This window comes from Chiroxiphia lanceolata, chromosome 6, assembly GCF_009829145.1.
Source record: "Chiroxiphia lanceolata isolate bChiLan1 chromosome 6, bChiLan1.pri, whole genome shotgun sequence".
In the NCBI taxonomy this organism is placed as follows: Eukaryota; Metazoa; Chordata; class Aves; order Passeriformes; family Pipridae; genus Chiroxiphia; species Chiroxiphia lanceolata.
Window position 1 is genome coordinate 18897358 of NC_045642.1, and position 21180 is coordinate 18918537.

General features: G+C 39.1%; 1 protein-coding gene across 12 annotated transcripts in view; it reads right to left on the reverse strand.

The window, feature by feature from the left end:
- The window catches only part of LRRC56 (leucine rich repeat containing 56), a 78201-nt gene that overhangs the window by 13939 nt on the left and 43082 nt on the right, over positions 1-21180 (reverse strand). For 11 of the 12 annotated variants that reach the window (XM_032691602.1, XM_032691601.1, XM_032691603.1 and 8 more), the window contains 3 exons: positions 19917-19977; positions 1114-1210; positions 523-720 (listed from right to left, as the gene is read on the reverse strand). In XM_032691602.1, the coding sequence (XP_032547493.1) occupies positions 523-720; positions 1114-1210; positions 19917-19977 (356 nt within the window). Of the gene's footprint in view, positions 1-522; positions 721-1113; positions 1211-17832; positions 17953-19916; positions 19978-21180 lie in introns of those variants that run through there. The other variant, XM_032691608.1, reaches the window with a different exon arrangement.

The following is a 21180-nucleotide window of genomic DNA, read 5'->3' on the forward strand; positions in this document are numbered from 1 at the left end:
AGGTTGTCATTAGTGCTCTGCAGGAACCTCCTGGACCGTGTGTGCTCAGCTGTGCTGTCTTTCCAGCAGAGATCAGGGGGAATTGAAACCTTGTGACTGGGCACATCTTGTCAGAAAAATATTGACTACTTTCTAACCTGCTGCAAGATCCCTACAGTTCAGAAGGATCCACACAGCTGGGGGTCCATGCTCATCCTTTCAGATGCCTGTTTGCACTGCAAGCAGTGAGAAGACAGATGTGAACAGCTTATTCCTAGTTTAGTCCTGTTCTCACAGGTAAGAAGGAACACATTGCTAGGAAACAGGCCCGAGTCTTTACTAGCACTCTCGTATTTAATTTGTGGTCATCTTGGACACCACGCCCATGAGACCACAAAATCAGAAATGAAAGGTGAGAAATACATCCCATGCCATTACTTAGAATGATACAATAAAAAGATGCAGAAATGTTTTTCATTTCCAACTCAAAGTTAAAAAGCAGTGACAAAAAATTAACACAATATGTGCAAACCAAGTCCTCACCTCTGCAGATTCTGCATTTGGCTTCAGGCAAATAAGGTTGCCCTCCACTGTCAGGTGGCTTAGCTTGCAACAAAGTCTCAAGTACTGCATCTGGTCGATGTCCTCAATATTGTTCCCTTCCAGGTCCAAAACCTCGAGGTGATCTAGCCAGGTCAGCTGGCTCAGCTCAGAGATATTGTTATAGGCTATGTAGAGTTCCTCAGCAGAAGTAAAGAGAATAAATATGTAAACCACAGGCTTGCACAAGTAACACTCAAGCTTTGCAAACTGTTTTCTAATACTTGAAATATGAGATTTTACAGGATGAAATTAGCAAGGAAGTGAACATTTTTCAAGTGTGGCTGTTGTTGCCCTAAACAACTGGGGCTAATATGGCAACAAACACTATGTTTTATGTGTATTCAGGATCAAACCAGACTGTTACACCTCATTTAAAAAAAGCTATATTGTAGCATCTTTTAAATATGCAATTCAAAGCATCAGACCAAAGCCATTTACGAAAACAAAGGGTGAGAACAAACACTACAAGCAAAGAGTATCAACTGAAGATAGTTCTGAGATTGTCATTTGGCAGGACACGTGTATACTTACTTTTAGAGAGCTGCAGGAAGAGATCCCATCTAAATCCGAGAGCCCACAGCAAGCCATCCACAGGACACAGAGGTGGGACAATGAAGTTCCAAGATCCCTGATAAAAAAAATAAAAAGAAAATCAAGCTCTATTTGAATGGATGAAGAAAGTCAAGACTTCTTTTCTTTTTACTAAGACTAGACCACTGCTACATACTTCAAATCTCACATTGTTTACAAGAAATGTCATTAAAAATGTTCACCTTCAAAAGTAGGGAATAAAATTATACCCCTCTACTCCTCTCTCTCTTAGACATCTTTGTCTAAGACATGACAACATGTCACCCTAGTTCAGTTTGATTAAGATTATTCCAAGCACTATGTTACGGTAATTCTGCCATAAATCACTAGCAGTTGCTAAGGATTAAGTGAGGTTTTCTTACGCTGGCGTCATTTGATCTACACACAGAACACATATGAACATATCTGAGCTGACTGCAGAGTCATCTCACTTTATCCTTTTACGGAGTTACCTTTCTTCTGATTTTGCAATTGAAAGGAATAGCATTCTTGCCAAATAACATTTTGAATTAGCAGAAAACTATAATCCTTTCCATCCTATTTTCCCACTCCGTAGATGTAGCAAAATATAAATAAGGGATCATTTACATGAAATCTAAACTTTCTGGCCCTAACCCAGAAAACCACCCACTTAACTCCATGTATATGTAATATCCCACTACATTGCAATGGTGCACAATACAAAGATAATGCAAAAAAGGTGGCAAATCAAACTGGGGCCTTAATCATCTTCCAGGTTTAGTAACATTAAGCTGCATAAAGCCCCTACTATAACATAAACAAAATACAACACTTTATCAAATCCCAAACCAACTAAAAGCCCAGAATTCTCTACTGTAGTCATGATATCAGGCTATCTGAACTAAACAGTAGGGAACAAAATAGGAGGACAGCGTATCACAGGAAGTAGAAACTAGCATGGAGTTCACAGAACCACAGCAATGGCTGAGGTTGGAAGGGACCCCGAGAGGTCATCTTCTTCAACATCCATGCTCAAGTGGGGACTAGTTGCTTAGGTCCACAACCAAACAGTTAAATAGTTCTTAGATGGAGATTCTTGGACTTCAGAATTGTGGGTTAACTATATTTTATAATATCCATTCCTATAATATCCATTAAATTTTCTAGGGAAAATTTAAGAAGATATATGTCATCTTCATATGATATATGATCATCCCTTCTGATCTTGGAATAAAGGTAACAGTTCATATACTCATGTCTTCTCTTTATAGATGACAGAGCTTTGCATTGCTCTCTGAGAAAATCACACAGCTTTGATACAGTTCTGCAGCAGAAAACTTGTAGGTAAACTGCCTGCTTCAGGGATACTGTGCACTCAGCCAGTTCAAGAGGTCAGGAAGGAGTGCTTTAACCAGTGGAGATAGATGTATACTTGTTGTTTCTCCACTACCTGAATACTTGGGAAGGGCCATGTCAGGAGAAAGGAGACTGCATAAGGCTGAATGGAGGAGGGATGCATGGAAAAATATCCCCAGATGCCCCTCTCCTGTGATGTACCAAAACTGGGGATTTTCATCCCTCTGCCTTCTAGGGACTGATATGTCCATGGACATCATTCAGATCTATCCCACTTCATTCATCCTCTATCATTGCAGGGGCTGCAGGCATCGGGTGCCTCTAATTATCCCTTCCTTGAACACTGCCAATCTAAGTAAGCTCACAATGGATACTCCATACAATGTGTTTATGCAACATTTTATGATTATTTAAGTACAAACAGTGTAGCTTAATTAATGGTCAGAACAAAGCAAAAAAGAAAAATCTCAGTCATACAACACATCTCTTTCTGTCTAAGGCTTCTCCTCCTTACAGGAAAAAACTCCCAACTGACATAAACCACAATTTCTCCACCGAATTTTGTGCATCCAGGCAGCTTGCCTATACTGACACAAGGATGAAGAAAGCCCCCCATGCACAGAAACTCCTTTCATGTATAAATGATACGATTCCTTCTGCAAACTTTACCTTCTCTCTTAGCTATATGGCAACAGGGAACACTTGCCATGGTGTCACTGTTTCTGTGACCAGATAAACCCCTAAAAAGATTTCTTTCCAAGTCCTAATTCATATTTGCCTGACCTGAAGGATCGTAATGTCCCTGTATCTCATCACATCCCAGGCCTCGCATAAGATCTTCCAGGGACTATTTACATTGTGTATATTTTGTAAATAAAACAAAAAGGGATTCTAAGGCTTCCTTAAGGAACAGATGCCTCCCAAAGTAATATTTACAGAAAATTTATTATTAGATTTGCAAGCTGCATGCCTATAATAAGAAAGAAATTAAATTACACAAACAGAACCTACCATCAAGCAAGGACAACACATCCATAAACACAAATATGGCATTAAGAATAATATGAAGGGATTACATTGCTCATTTCATGACCCACTTCAAGCACTGAGGAGATTTTCAAATTTCAGGCTAATTTTGGTGCAGAATTTTCTTTTCTGTAAACCACTGAACATACATAAAAGGAGGTAGTCACTCTCATTTTTGTGTCATTGAAACAATGCTTTTGATAGATGCTCTGTTCATTAGGCCAGCAAAACTGAAGACAATCCTAACCTGATTACTTGACATATGGTATGATAAGATATGGTTACTAGATTTTATTTTCATGTTTTCTTTGCCTTGAATTTTCTAACTGAAGGTTTTTGCCACAGAAGGAGATTGCAGTAATATGTTTGTTCCTAATGTTTCTCTGTCAATAAAAAGAATGCCAAAGCAGAGTAAAGAATTAATTCCCACTCAATTTTCACACAAGGCCCCAAAGAACAAACAGTTATCCCCCTCTAGTCCTAAAACCTTCATGCATCTGTAGGAGTCCCCTGCTTTGACTCAGAACTCAAAGACTTCCAGAGTTAAATCATATTTGCCTCTGCGTGTCACAGTTTTCAGTTCCAGTGCCAACTATGGCTAAACCCAGTGGTCACAAATGGGGCCAGTCCCTACTCTCACTCTCTGCTACATCACACAGAGCACAAATTAGCTATGAATTATGAGCTAACAAGTCTTTAAGTGTTTTCCTGCTGTGGACACCACCAGAAGAAGACACTAACTGAAATGACTTCGAAAACCTACTTAACTTATTCTTAAAAATTTATGCTGCCAAGTGTTTAGTCTCAAACCCATTCCAGTTTCATTCATGGGTTGCAGCCTGACTCTCCTACAGCTAACTGGTGCAAGCCAGGAGTAGCACATTTAAGGCTGATACTAATCAAAGTTTAGTATCAAAGATTAGTATCTGTATTCCAGACAAAGGAATTAGGTTGTATATTCCATATTCTGGGTACTTGCAAAAGGAAGAACTGCTGCATGTTTGCAATGCAACCCAGTGTTTGATAGCAGGGTCTTTGTTATTATAAAAATGCATAAACAAATACTGCAGAAAAGAAAAAACATGGAAGCTGATGTGAAGTGGTTTCTTGTGAGGCTGAAGTTGGCTGTCTCAAAGCTCATCTTTAACTCATGAAACAAAATACTAAGAAAGTATGAATTTTGTTGCAATGTTTGGTATCATTTGGCCTAATTTTGCTCTCTATTTAAGGAAATGGAGTTAGCAAGCCAAGGTATCTTCTCCCCTGCCCCTCAAGAACAGCATTCCAGCTCTTATAAAGAGCAAATGACTGCTTTCTCTCCTTCCTTGCTAACATTGTGAAAAGAGGCAAAAGGACTTTTTCCTTTGTCCAGGCCTGACTGCAGAACTAAATTCCTCTCGCTGACACTGGGGTCATGGAGCTGCTAAAGGAGCCTAAAATTCTGGATCATGCAGTCATATTTTGGCCCTGCAGATCTTTATTCCTGCATCCGTAATGAGTCATCCTTAGTCAGAGATGCTATCACATATAAGTACATCTGCAAATATTTTATTCAGTAACTAACAAACTAATCTTTTGGAAGCTGCATGACTCACACTGCAGCATCAGAGAAAATTCCCTTGTTAATTACTACAGAGATAATTGCCCTCGAGAGCATGGCTGCTGTAAGGTGAAATGGCCACATAACTCAAAGCAAGCTGCTCCTGACAACCGCGTGCACCTGCATTTCTGAAAATTCTTCTGAAATATTTTGGCTGGTGAGAAGATAACTCAAGAGTTTCCAAGAGATGGGAGTGTCTCCTCTGGGACCAACTCTACTGCTGGCACATCCACCTTGGAGGCGGTAAGAGCAAAGTGAAGAGTTGTGTGAGCACGCATGACCACCATGGGAGTACAAGTGTACACACACGTATGTTTTCATTTATTTTAAGTGCAGAGGGTGAGATCAACCCAAACTGGGGAGATGCATCTCATGACCTTTTAACAAGAAATTGAATGAATGGGAATCTGCACTCTAATAATGGCCTACTATTTGAATATAATAATAAACTTTTAATAACAATTTATCAGTGTAGTAAGAGAGAAAATCCTCTATAATTATACACATGTAACAAAACAGCCCCCCCTCAAATAATCATTGGCTGAGACTGAACTTAATGAGACATGTCAGAGACCAGGGCTCTCCTGTATTAGGCATGATATAAATGTATAGAAAATTACAGCATCTATTCCAAAAACAGGGTAGAGAGCATGACTGAAAAGTTTGATAGCTGAAAGAAAAAATATGAAACATTGTACAAAGCTGGTGGTAATGGTTCATATGACACAGCACAGGAGTGCTCCAGTGATGTGCAAACAACAAAGAACATACAGAAGGAACTAGAGGATGCTGTAGAGGAAACATAGCTCCCATTAATATACACATTAGGTAATCCAATTCCAGTGAACAAATGTCCTGTACCAAGTGACATGGAAGCTGGGAACTTTACAAGAAGGGCAAAGAATTAATAAGCAAAACCATTATATATCCTGCTCACCTCTGTTATGGTTTATTCAAGTCAGGTTTGAGGCAGAGAGATGGAGCATGGGGTGGGAATGTGTATGTCATATGCATGGTTGTGATAAACAGAGAATTACAGCTCCTGAAGTTGCCAAACCAGAGCACACTCCACACACGCTACTCCACACATGATTGCCTGCAGAACATGCACTGAATACTAAATCATGTTTTTAATATCCAAAAGTGCCAAGGAATCAACATAGACTTTAACCTTTAACCCACAAATTTGCATTTATAATTGATTTTGAGAAAATAACATTAATAAACTGAAGGATTTGAAACTTGGGTTCCAACTATCTCCAGATACTGCTGCAGGGATGGGAACTCATCAGACAGCTCTGCATTTCTGTATGGGTCTTGGCAACACTCTCCCCATTCGTGCACAACCATTTAGGATTTTTCCCACAAAATCTGATGCTCCCACCTTGTCATCACTCCCTCAGACTAGGGAGAGAGCAGAGGGGCAATGAACAGTTTGGCTTACAACACCTAATAACAAGTTTGAGAAATAATGTGTTCTTCCATTAATCCAACATCTCTGTTCTTCAGGGATTGATTTTCTCCAGCCAAAATTTTACTGGATGAAGACCAGACCCGAAGAGCCAAATCCTGCTCTTGATTTCACCACAATAAATCTTGAATAGCTCCACTGAGCCCAAGCTACCTAGTAAACACAACAGCACAACCCCGAACACGTTCATCACCTTGAAAACCATAGTTTCTTCTGGAAATTGGTTTTGAATCATTCACCTAGAAATAAAGCACTAAATCCACTGAACTTGCAAACAGCATCTCAAAGCATGTGTGCGTCTGTTGAATAAATCTTCAGAAGCAATACATCTAAAATAGCCATTGATGCAGATTTTATTTTTTTAAAGGTCGGTCTGAAAACGAACACACTGGTAATCAGAGAGATTTAGACTGTAAAAGAGTATTCAAACTACAACCTTACAAAATAAAGGAAAAAAAGAATCCGGTCTCTGATCTACAGAAATCAAGTGGAATATATCAAGCTGCACTGTGATAATGACGATATGGTCAATGTCAGCACACAATGGGTTGGTTGTACAGATAATTCTGACATCTGAAACAAAAACTTTTAAAGTCTGAATGTTTTTTAAATAAGTAACATATGTTCTAATAGGAAGCTTACATAATAGTTTCATTGTGTTCTCAAATAGCTGTATTTCAAATTGTAAAACTGATTGCATGCATGTGTTGCTCGTACTTGATCAAATCTTTGACACAGCCCCCAACTCTGCAAGCAACACTGACACTATATCCTTGTCGTCCCTGCAGTGCCCTTTCACAGTTGAACAAATGTCATATGAATGTGAAGACCTGACTTCCTTTGCAGTATTGCAGTCTTTGTTGGTTTTTTATTTGCCCTTTCAAATTCAAGTAGCAATATACCAAAAACTCTTGGCTTGCATCTCCTCTGTCTTGCACCTTACATCGCCATTAGCTTCTTATGCTCCCTTGTGCCAGTGTGGACCATGGCCCAAGGTGCAAGACAACAAGCATCATGTCCCATCTTTTGCTGCCAGAAGCTCACTTTTAGGCTGAAATACCACAGAAACGTAGGACCTAATAATCTGGCCACATTCTGCCTTCTGAAGATTAGTTCAGTTGGTCAGAGCATGGCGCTAATAACACCACGGTTGTGGGTTTGATCCCCGTATGGGCCATGCACTTAGGAGTTAGACTCAATGATACTTATGGGTCCCTTCCAACTCAGAAGATCATATTCTGTGATTCTGTGCCACGTAACTGTGCAGCTTTTCAACAGTAAGGGTTCTTAAGCATAGAGACATGGTAGAGACTTCAAAAACTAAGCAAAAAGACAGTTTGCTAGGCAATTTTAAACTCATATGCTCAAACACATCAGAAGAAGGCTAGTGTGTTTTAGGCTGAACAGAAAGCATGCATTTACCAAAGGTCTTCTTAAATAACAGTTGTGTCTATGAAATTCTGTTTTCATATCTCCCTTTTACATGCAAATGAAGAATTTCTGTATGAACCAAAAGTTATTGTTGCCAAAGGTCTTTGCAGTAGCATGTCTCTGTTGTCCCATAGTTTTTAGGCAACCTAACTATGAATAAGCAGCTGTTTTCAAAATGGGCTGCAGTGCTGATGCCCCTGGCAATATTTCTCCCAACAAACAGATTTCACTATTTTATTCCATGGTTGTGGTATTTATTTTGTTGGTTGGTTGCTTGTGTTTTAAGTTTCAAGTTTGGAAAAGGGTAAAGGTCTGGTATATTGCTTTTTTTAACCTGTGGAACTCTGCTGCACACTTTCCTGACAGAAAAATGGGTGTCTGTGAGGAAATGCAACTGCCTGGTGCTGCACAAAGGGTCAATAAATCAGGGAGAACATTCAAGGCTTCACACTTTGTCCAGCCCTTGATTCTGCCTTATCAGCTTTGCTACGCCAAGGGGAGAAACAGCTGCTGCAGCTTTTGTGGGCCTACCAACGCAAATGGCGATTATCAAGGAGCCGTGTGCTTTTGGCCAGCACTTTCTCTAAAGCAAAAGCCTGAAAACAAGGGCAGGAGACTACCTGGCTATGGCAGTCAAAATCACAAACTTCAAGGCAGTTTGTCTGTTTTCCAGGACTGGAGTCAGAGACCACACCGGTGGTCCTGATAAGACACCTTGTTGCACTAACACCAGTGTCCACCTCCCTGTGCCTTCAGTAGGACCGAGATCACCTCCCCTCCAGTGCTGGCAAGTGAGGACGGCTTCTGGATAGAGAAGATAACAACAGTGGAAGAACCCAAACCCAATGAGACACATCTCTGGGCCATTCTTGACTTTTTCACTTGTCATTGTTGCTTCTCATTGCCTCATTGAACTCACTGTAGCAACTGCAATAATACACCAGGTGCTATGCTACTTGCAGGCACTTTATTTGCCATGTCAGATTATATTTCATTTAAACAAAAAGTGCTTTATGAGACCAACAGGAGAGAGGTATTTGTAAGTGAAATGGAGTCCTGATACACACGCTTCTGTAACTAATAATTGTGTCTACGGTAACCCAGATGTTACTTCTGCTAGAGTTAATAGAGATTAAATGTAGCTTTAATTTCAAGTGCTCTCAGTTTTAGATGCTGTCAAAAAACCCTAGAGCAGAATAATGGGCTTGATCAATGTCGATGGAGTCAGGAACAGCAATTCCCTAACACACGACTATACATGTGTGGAAAGGATAACGTAATTTTGTGTTAATTTCCTTTTGATCATTAAAACTGCTTGTCAACTTAGTTACTGCTAGCATTTTAACAATGGAAGATCAGTTGCTCTAACTCAGCTCCCACCATCTGAAAGGAGTAGGAGTTGCCAAAGTGTGTACCTGTGGAACAAGACCTGTCCTTGATTTTTTTTTTTCCACCCTACTCCAGGTCCCACCGTTGGCATAAAGCTGCATCCTAGAGATGCTGGAGAAATCCAACACACCATGGCTGCATCTCACCAGATACATTATGTCTTCCACAAGACCAAGTGAATTTTCAAATAGGAAAAAGTTGAGACACACAGTAAATAAAACTCTCACACCTACATTGTCCCTCAGTTTAGCCCCAGAGCTACTGACAGTTCCTATAGCTTTGGCAGTTGTTCATTCTCATTGCTGAAAGCTTACATGTAAAAAAACCCAAAGGATAGCGAAACTGTGGTTACAGAATGAGCAAGTTACATTGAAGAACTGAATCCCACAGTGCTTTGAAATTTCCTACATGAATAACTTCTCAGTCTCCTACATGTTGTGTGCCTGTTTCACAGTATGTTCCAGGTCTGAGCTTTGGCAGAGTAAGACAGATATATTCCAACTTCGATTTAATACAGATCTCATCCTTCAAAATCAACACTTGAAACTTTTAATGCTGCAGAGCAAGTAGAAGGAATATTCTATAAAAGATCCAAATCATCTGACAGGTTCAGTGGTGTTAACACACACACCACTAAAAAGTCCCTGAAACCTCTTTTTCTGTGTTTCAGAAAAACTGAAATTCTAGATTAGTTGACCACACACAACTATAGAATTGGATCAGCTTGGAGTAGCTGATCAGGCACATTTGTTTGACATTAATGATTTTCTCCTGTGGCTGAGGATAATTTCTTTGTAACTTTTCATTTTTTTCCTTTTATATCTGTATATATATAATAAGAAAAACAAAAAATACAGGAACTCACAAGCAACAGATACAGGTACAACTTGGGCCTGTGAATGTCAGGTGATTTACTCCAAATTTCTTTTATCTCTCAGCCTTGAATGTTCATTCCAGATTTGGCATGACAGACTTGTCTCCATATATCCCAAGTCAAGACTTTTTCCTTAAAAAATAGCTTTGAGGGAGATTTTCTCTGCTTGTACTGGCTGCCAGATGTCCTTTTACAACAAGCAAACAAGATGCAGAAGAGAAGCTTGGGGGACCTCAGAGCCCATCAACCCAACTACTGAGGCAGACGGAGACCTTACAGATTTCCATACTACCGGTGTTCTACAAGGCAGAACCTCAGCACTTATTGTACAGTAGACCAACAGACATCCCAAATCTGGTGGACATATAGCAAATTCCACACGCCATTCTTGACTTCTTTCAAACAAATTCCCACTCCAGGAGTATCAAGCAGTAGATGTTGTAATCTCTCCTCAGTTATGGAGATGGGCCTTATGGCAGAAATGCAAAACCTCACAAGGGCTCTCAGCTGCCAGTGGTGCCACTGATCAGCTCCAGTGACCAACAGAGAGGCTTCATCACGTGTGAGCAGACTAACTGTTCTCAGGGACCTCCTGCCAACAAAAGTCCCAAAAGGTCTGCATGAACAATTTCACACAAAATTCTCCGACATATCTCGACCCTGCTTTTGACCACCTACAAACAGTTCCTTTGTAGACTAATTTGTAATGATTCCTTTGCAGGAATAACTAATTGCAATGTTTCCTTTGGGTTTGCAGGCTACCAATCATCTCATCAAAATGGTACATGGTTTTTGTGCAAGAGAAATGCACACCATGCACACTTGTAACTACAGTGACAAAATAAGACTCATTAAACAAATAAGCACATTTTCAAATATTTTTAAAATCCTCCAGTATGATTTAGCAATCATATTTTAATGTGCTTCTTTTATAAAGGATAAAGTTTATGCTACTGATTCTTCCTATTTCTAGGGTCAAAATGTAACGTAGTGATAAAGCTTTTTTCTTTAAGAAGTTCTTATGGAACAAACATTACATCTTAAAACTAAGTTTATCCTGGGATGCTGAGAAAAAGAACTTGGAAAAAAAAAGGTCCGTGGGACCTTAATAGGGACAATGGACAATTACTATAATTACAAATAAGGGCAAGACAAACTAAACAACAATAAGTAGAGTAAACCAAAACACTACAAGTTCTTGCCTGTAGTGGGATGAAGCAGTAGGAAGCAGAGCGGCAGGACTGTGAGGCTGACGAAGCTCAAACCAGGAGATGCCACAAACAATCTTTTCGAATACATAATCCTTCATAAAACTTCTACTGCCAGAAGTGGAGGTAATAGGTTTCATTATCAGACCTTTGTGTTCAGGTTCTCACTTCCACAACAAGAACATGCAGTGCAGCTTAAGGCAAAGGGTAAAGAATATGCATGCATTATACATGCTGACAAAATCATAAACTTCACCTTCTAAACCACGAAGGCATTTCTGTATTTCGTTCTTGCAGCTATTGATCCAGCTACCAACGCATCTGAGAGATCTGATGCATTGTTTTAAGACGTAGAGAAAAAGTGTGCACGTATTTTAGGGTAAAAATAGCAACAGGCCCTTTGTGTGCAGTAATGCATCCACAGAAAATAAGAACAACTAAATCAGCTCCTGTGTGGAGAATATTCTATAGAAATTAGATCATAAAACTGATTGTACACTGAAATTCTATTTGTTCATTTTTTATTCATATTGCTTGGCAGTTACCAACTGATGAATAAAACCATGTAGCTTAATTTCTCCTCCAACCTGACTCACTACATTTTTAAAATCGGAACTTACCTTGCATTCCAAGAATGTAATTTCCCACTGAACATAATTATTTTCAATAAAAACCCAAACAAGCTGCAGAGAAGCAACTCTCTTGTAGGAGAAAATCAAAACAACTACAAACCCATTAAACTAATGCTGATGATTTTACTACCTATTTCCATGAAGACAATCCTTCCACAGCTGCATAGTATTAAGGAAAGGAGGCACCCAGCTCAAGCTGTTTTTGTGTTACTGTGTCACGATTAAATTGCTTAAAGGATCTAGACATCTGAGGCTCTGCTATGGGAAACCCAGGGCTGAGCCAGTGAGGAAAACTTGTCTGACTGTGAGTGTGGGGTGTGCAGTGAGTCAAGTGGGGCACCCATGGGGTCACTGGAACTGTCCGATGTAAAGGGGCTTCAGTCCCAGCAGTGAAAGTCTGGAGTGGTGTGGGAGTGTGACTGACAGTGGCTCTGGGGTGGTCAGACAGGGAAGCTTCCTTAACAGTTAGTTCCACTGGCAATGAGCTAATTACTGTTGCTTTCCAACCCTGTTCTTTGGGTTTTCTCATATGAGGATTATAACCATTCTTTCTCATCACTGACTATAATTAATATTTAGGTGTAAGTTTCCATAAGTGAGCCCTGACACTGACAGCTGAAACAGAGCAGCTGCAAAATGCCTAATAGCCAGCCACCTAAGTACTTATTTGTTGGCAGAAATTAGCTAGTTATTACCACCATTTCTGTTTATCATATCCATCCAAAGCATGTAAGCAAGATCATGATCCCATCAGGCAAAGCGTTATACATAACTCATTCAAAAGACTGTGTCGGCCCAGGAGTAATAAATAAAATAAACAACTGAGACAGAAAATATGGCATATTTCTACAGCTAACCCAGGATGCTGTAGAAACAACAGCTAACTCAGGAACTGAGTTGTATTTTTGAAGACCTGGTTCAGTGTGGCTCAGCCATAAAGTCCAGTCTTGCGACAGCCTATTCTAGCCAAAGCCTAGTCAGCCACAAAGCCTTTATTGCTACCTCTGGGTGATTCAAAGGTAAAGCTTCCCCTGTAATTCCAGACACTGGAATCAGGTGGGCTTGAGGACTGCTGAAAGGTTCCTCATTTACTGAAAGCAATTAGTGCATCCTAAGTAAGTACTACGTGTAAACAAACAATATTTGTAAGACCAAAACACCACTTACTAGAGAATTTCAGAGGTTCCCTTTAGAAACGACAAAAGCTTTTATCCACGCATTTTCTTGATGAAGGGAAGGAAAAGAAAAATTGTGTATAGAAGGTGAGAGCCAGCAATGAGGCTTTTGCATGTGGAGATACATGCACATTTTGCTGCTCACTGACTTTAAAAGAGTAAGGGCTGGATTCTTTGCATGGGACCAAGGAGTTTACCCTCAAATGTCAGAAGGAAGGCAGAAGGAAGGTTCTCAGGTCTTCTCAGAAGAAGGGAAAAGCTGAGAAATGTCCCCCATGACAGTCCTCTGACCCCCTGGAACACACTGTGCTGTCAGCACATCTGCAGCTAAGGGAATGTTTGCTTCAAGATGAGCTGCATCTCCTGGGCAACACCAAGTGAAGCTGAACCCCAGAGAAAGTCACACATGGAAAAGGTTTGAGGCCTTCATATCAACAAGCCCAGGCTCCAGCAGAGGTATTTACTACTCAAATATTCAACATTAGCAAGTTAGTGGCTGAGGAAGCAGAAAAGAGAAGCTGAACTCTAACCTTGGATGGGTGCATGACATGAGAACATCCTGAAAGAAAAGGCCACTTTTTACCAAATATACTCAAAGTGTAATGTCTATTCAGATGGTGGACAGAAAAGGAGTACAATTATTTAATGGGCTTACCTTCCCTTGCAGGAGTTTACTGGCAGACTTGCTGCACACAATATCTATTATTAATTTATTTTGCTATTTCACTAGCAATGTTAATGCTGCAAAAAGTGTTGTGGCCTATGATGATACTCTTAGAGTTTTCATGTTCTCTATTGTATGGCACCTTGGATCACAAAATAGAAATATGATAGTGGTGCACCTGGGGGAAGAAGCTACCACCATGGAACTGCTCAGATGACAACGAGAGCAGATCCTCTCTGCTTGGTCTATGATGAGACAAATGCACTAGACCCTCCCTACTGATCCTGTCATGACAAGGAGATTTTTAAACCTGGAGCTGCAATGGTAGGCTCTGCCTCACAATCCTATTCCTTACAGGTATGCTCTGTACCTGACAATCTGAAATAGATGACAGGGGAGCTTCTGCTAGGGAAGGTTTCAGAAAACAGAGTGCTGAAGGCAAGAACCATGTAAAGGCACTGCAAGGCCACAAATTTGTTTTGATGTCCTCTGTGCCTGCTGTAGAATGGAGCCCAAGCTCCAGAACTGCAGTGGTGCCTTTGTACAGAAAAATGAGTTCAGCTTCCCTTGTTGGTGAATCAGCCTGGCAGAATCCCTGACATCTAAGGTCATAAAGACATTTACACTGTCTAGTTTGGGCACCTGACCTGATGATATTAAGCCAGGGCTAGGCATCTCAGAGAGGTCTACCTAGGACAGACAAATGGTTAAAGCAATCAGATTTCCCTAGGGCCTAATACATACAGGCTGATGGTACTTTACTCAATATAATCTGCTCAACTAAAAGTAGCTGTATTTCTGCCCCCAAATCATTACTTTTTATCAATAATATGAATATCCCTAAAACTATCAGTGCTAAATAAAACTTGAGGCAGCAGCAATTTTGCCAAGGTTTGTAATGTTCCCAGGGATCTGCAGGCATTAATACAGAGAAGACTCATTAATACAGAGATTAAGATTCAATTTAAATGCTTTCCTAGTTCCTGGAAAGCACCCAAATTCCTCAAAGAACATGTTCTTAAGAGAGACTTCACAGCAACCTTAACCACTGAAGGACTTTCAGGCTGGCTACACAAAAGAAGTAACAGAAACACTTCTTACAGAAACTAGGTTGCATTTGAAATTAAATGCTTTCCCCACCCTGGAATGCAAATGTGAAAATAAACAGTGATGCTCTGGGCACTGAAATAAGGGCATGAAGCAATACACCCAGACCAAATCAGAGCAGTGGTTCTCTGACAGTACATGTAAGTACAACCCAGAGCAAGAGGACCCTGATCCCTCACTAAACACTGTAAGAAACTACTGTAATACAAATGAATCATCTGTTGACAAAAATTTGCACCTTTAATGCAAACTAAGTAACTGAATTGATTTTAGAAAATATTTTTGGATTTTATCTATCATAACAACAATGCTGATTCTTGTTGCATAAAACTCATTGTATTTATGTGTGGTACCTGTGTTACACGCATCAAACATAGTAATTGCAAAAGATTAGAAAGGACAGGTAGAAGAAAAAGCAAACTGGAGGGGGAAAAAAGAGACAGGAAGGAAAGGAATAGGTAAAAATGACAAGGAAAAAAGCAAATTTAGGGGAATGATGCCCCCACATTTCTCCTGTTTGAGGGAAAATCATCTAGCAAATAGTTGGTGCCTTAGACACACAATATCAGCAATACATCAAGTCTTGGGGTGATAAGTATCACAGCTCAGTCTTATACAAGATGGTGTAACTTGACCCAGATCCAGTAAAGAACTTGGATCAATTTTTAATTTTCAACTTGTGAGCAATGCCACTGAAGGCAAACTTTGTGTGATTTTAAGAGGTGCACATTTCCTTAAACTCCTCATTGGATAAGTACCAAGGAGTTATATTGCTAAGTTCAAATACCTAAAGATCTTGATTCAGGTCTAAAAATATTTTTAAACACTACTTTAAAGCCCTTGCCTTTAATTAAGAAACAATTTATTTGCCTCTGGTTTCTTTGCTGATCATGAAATGATCAGCAAAACCCTTACTTAAATCACTTGGCTCACATTTTCAGTTATTTTTTTCACAGCCAAGAGGGCTCAAAACATTCCAAAAAGTGAATACAGAGATTCCTGTGTAGGTAGCCTTGTCTCCAGGAGCTGGTGCTAAAAAACAAAACAAAACAAATACCCTAAGGCTCATAAAAGCATGAGAATTGTTAATTTTGAATGTAATCTGCACCTTGTTCATCTGAACTTTCTGATGATTTTACTGACTGAAATGGACCAAAATTATTGCCCTCATGTTCTGGGAGATTCTTCTGCAATAGTGCCAGACCAATTTGAGAACTGCAGCAATGAAATGTTAACTCTACCTGGATAAAGAATATCTGCTTTCCTTTACTTATATCACTTCTGTCCCCACATTTTGAAGTTTTTGCACTTCATCTCACTTAAACTATGACCTCTCCCTGTTACAAGCAGTTGCTAAAGTAGCCCTGAGAGCAGATAAGTCTTCTGCTGGCTACAATGCGTAGAGCTGAATGGGAGGAAAGGAACTTCAGCTGGTGAAACAGCTTCTGCTGTAAACTTATGGGAACCAGTTCCTAAGCTCCCCTTATCTGATTTAAAAGCCCTTTTGTAAAGATATCTATCTAAATATTTTTAAACAGATCTTTTCATTCATCCCTGAATTGAGAATAAAAGCAATCTGATAAAAAATATATATAGGCTATGTGCCAAAGCAGAAGTAGTAATTCATTGGCCTTGAAATATAGTTCTTTTCCTGGAAACACTATAAAGATGAGGACCGTGGTCATCAAACACACACAAATAACCCCCCAAAAAACAAAAAAGGAAGGCAGATTTTAACAGGCACTCTTCAGAATAGGTTTGACTTTTCATCCTCGATTATCAGTTCATAAATCTAGAATTTCTCAGCTGCTAGCAGATGGATGAAGGTCATCGAACAAGGACATAATAAAATTATTGTGATTTAGAAAATTAACAACAATATGAACTAATTTCTTTTCACAGTAGATTGGATTTTCCAGAGCTGTTCGCCTTTAGCAAAGGGCCAGTAGAAAACCAAAACCCAGAAACAGCCAAAAAAGAAATTCCCTTTCAACTGCCAAGAATGATTATCTGCAAATAAACTTGGATACATTTTCCTTATGGATTAAATTAAATAGTTGATAATGATATCCTACGCTTACATATAGTCTTTTGAAGTTTCAAGTATTCAAAAGTAATGCAAGCTTTAGGAAGACTGGGGAGGGACTATGAATTGACAACTAAAGTAGCTCAACCACATTCCCCATGAAAGGAATCAGAACTTCTTCAGAAACTACCAGGAGAAGCCAATATCCAAATTCACTGGCCTAGCAAGCCTTACTCTCCCATAGAAAACTGTAATACATGAATACCTTGATTCCTCACTGTCAGAACATCCCTCCTTTGATTTCTACTGAATGGTGAATGGCAACGCACACCTCAGCATCCTCACAAGTTAAGTTCCCATGTGAGGCTGACAGGAGTAAACATCTCAAAAACTAAAGTCAGGATCAAAAATCTTCATTCTGACATCTCCCTCTATCCTGTTTACTATCAAGTCAATTCTTTCCACATTTTCAAAATGAAAATAAATGTTTTAATTCCATTTCATCCTAAAGTAATTAGGTAATTCTACTCTGCAAGACAAAACTAAACAAAAATAGAGTGTCAAAAAACAAAGTTTCCTATCTTATTACCCACTCGTGTATGCACACACTCTTTTGTTCATAATAATTCACAATAATATGTTTTTTTCACATAAAATAGCATGAAAAGAATGTCTGCTTTTAACATTCCAAGTATGTAAAAAACACCCTCTATCTTTTGTCTGCTTTTTTTGTCCTTACCTTCTTTTTAGTAAACAATCCAATCTTATAGTCTGATCCTATGAGCTGCTTCCTGTTATCTGCTGCCCATTTTCAAATTATAACCACAATGATTCTGACCTTATGGCTGAGGGAATTACTCTGAGTGAGAAGGAAGAGCAATTTTTCCTATCATTCTCAAAAGCCTCAGTTGCAAGGGTTTGGTTGAATACAACAAAACAACCACTTTTTGGACAGAATTCAAATATCAGCAAGATTGATTCAGAAATAATATTTCTAAATTTTGGAATAAATGGCAACAGCTTGCTGAATGGAAGCAGCTATGTTACATTAGCTATAGCAGGGATCACCACTGCTGTAGCAGTAACGTTGCTTTAATGGGCATTAAATTGACATGATGCAGACATCCAAAAATAAAGTTCAAGTAGCCAGTCTGTGCCTGCATGGGTGTGCCCTTAAATGATATGTGTTATCAATGACAGATTGTCAAAGATGGGAATTAATAAAGGAAAGCTACTGCTGTAACTATACTGAATGAGTTCAAGTCTGGGAGAGCTAACAAAGTCGTCTTTTTCTTCCTTTACCTATTCCCTGAAAACTGCATTTAACTGGCACACAGAAAGGACACTTATTTAAAAGAGAAGCAGGTAGCTTCTCCTGGGATTTGTGTGCCTGAGAATCATCACAATATTAGACTTGATATCCAAGCCCAAACATATTTACATTATAGTGAGTCAAATAAAACCTCAACTTGAGACCAAACATTATCTGCATCAAAAACCCACAAAAACATCAGGTCAAAGAAAATGGTTTGCCAGAATGTCTCATGACAGAAATTAGAGTCTCAGACTACGGAGCTGCACAATCCTGCTAATAGCAGTCAAATAGTTTAGCTTTCCTGAACTGCATTCTATATTCAATACCAATAGAACTGGTCAAAACATTTTCCATTGACACATTCTAAAGTGAACATGGATTTTTGACCAAACTAAGAAACGCTTTTTAACTTTTTTGCTTTTTAGTATAATATTTTCTGATATTGTCAAAATCATAATTTTTTTCACCCACCACTTACTCCTCCATTGCAATAATGGAGCAATTTCATGCTTATGACAATGGTTGGTTGCTATTAAAATAATTGCAGCAATGTAGAATTACCACTTTTAGATGTTACGGACTAGAAGGTGGGAAAAGCAAAATTTAGACTGCAGATACTTCCTCTCATCACCAGAACAAGAGAAAATAAGATCAAAGTGTGATAACTGAAGTTCATTAGCAACTTTAGTGAGACCAAAAAGAATTTATTGCCATTTCTTATCAGGAAACATGTTCTCTTTAACAAGAATTGGCAAAACCACTACCTTTTCCCTCCACAAATTTAGCAGATAGCCACAAAAAGCCAGAGGGCAGTCCTGTTTAAAATAAAGATGGCCTTTTACACAGCCCTTTCCTGATATGAACTGCAGTTTTCCACTATGCATTAGTTACCAAGGGTAATACAGATATCAGCACAGAAAAGACAGCTCTGCTTCCTCATTGTGATGGTTTTCACTTGTTCCTTTCCAACCAACCAACTCCCCCGTTGTCTGGGAGAAGATAGGTGACATTTTCATGAAACTCAGTAAGCCAGGGACATGCAGTCTGCATAGCAGCTTTTATAAACCCAACTTCATTAACTTCAATAGAGCCAGAGCGATTTTCATCAGCTGAGGAACTGGTCTGACCTGTATAGAACGGGCTACTGTGCACAATAAAAGCCCAAAGGCTGAAACACTCTGAAATCCAAGCACCTAGACATAGATAAGAGGTGAGTTTTTAGCTCCTTTCAAACTTGTAACAAATTTCCATGTCAGGATGGCAGGAACTTCCCTGGTGGCATACTAGGGCTAATTCATTGGCACCATTGCAGCTACACTGATTTATTCCAGCTCAGGTCCCGTCCTTAAACTTATGTAGTAGCAGAGCATATATACATGACCTAATCCCTTATCATAGCATGGAGAAATAGAAGAAATGAAAGCAGCACAAATGAAGATTTTACCACTTGAATAAAATTGTGGACTGTTATTCTTTATACTTATTTCATAGAATCATTCATTTCTTACCTCACAGACGCAAGTAAGCTATTGTTCAACTTCAGTTCTCTCAGATTAGGTAGATGCACACCTATAGGAACAGAATAAAGAATCACTTTGCAGACCTGGGATGAGAGTAAAGGAAACTTAGGACAATTAAAAGTTGAAGCATCTGATTTTACTGTTTAGCTGTTTCTGCCAGATCTGCACTGGAATTCTTCTAAGAAAATCCATGAGATTATTTCACTCAAAAAATATTTCATCCTTTGCATTTTTGAAACATATACGTATTGTCTGCATGACTACTCAGTTATAACTTTTTGAACCCCTCTCTGACAGGGCACCTTTCCAGACAGACAACAATAGAAACTGGCTTCAGGGGTGTCTGTTTTCTTTGGTCTGATTCCGCATCCTTATTGACTATTAACTGAGTGATACCCTGAAGAGGTAAGGGATGCTTTAGAGTATAGGATTCCATGACTTATTTAATGGAAAGTAGTGATGGACTTAACTGGATACACAGCTAAGTGACAGTTCTTCAAAATGTAACTGAGTCAAACAACAAAACCACAATGTTCCATGTCACATAATCTTTTATAGCTCAGAGGTTCCCAAAACACTACTTCTATTTTGCTAAGCATTGCTTTCTCCTTTTTAATTTTCTGAATCTGATCAATTGTTTACTATTGAATTGTACAGTTTCATATCTATGGAAACCTCAGTACTCTGTTGTTATTACTTTAATTAATGCTTTTTTTTTTTTTTTCTATCCCTGAGAGACATTTGCCTTTTTGGTTGCTTCTAAAGATGTCTCTGAACCAAAATCATACACCAAATCCCTCCAAGGTACAGAATAATTTGGACATAAGTCTCAGGAAACATTTGTTATTGACAATAACAAACTTTTACCCTTTCCCACTAGCAGAGCCTACCCAAGGCTGGTGAGCATCCTCCAGCCTAACATGCAATCATGTAGAAGTAATACCAATTTTAGACAAACTGGATCATTGCTGAAACATTAAATTGTGTTCTCAGCAAATATTTTTATGAGTCCTCTGAGTAATCACTCTCTGGAAAGGGTGACTTATTAATGTCCAGAAGGACATCATTTCAGCACTTTGCAAAGGATAAAAATTAAACAACAACAACAAAAAAAATGGAAACAAACAACAAAAAAAGAGGTTAAAAAAAAAAAGAAGAAAAAAGGAGTGGGATCTCCAAAGCAAACAAAGGAGGTTCTGTTGTTCATTCCCCAAACAGAAAAGAGCAGTTATGGTAAAAACATCTTAATGAA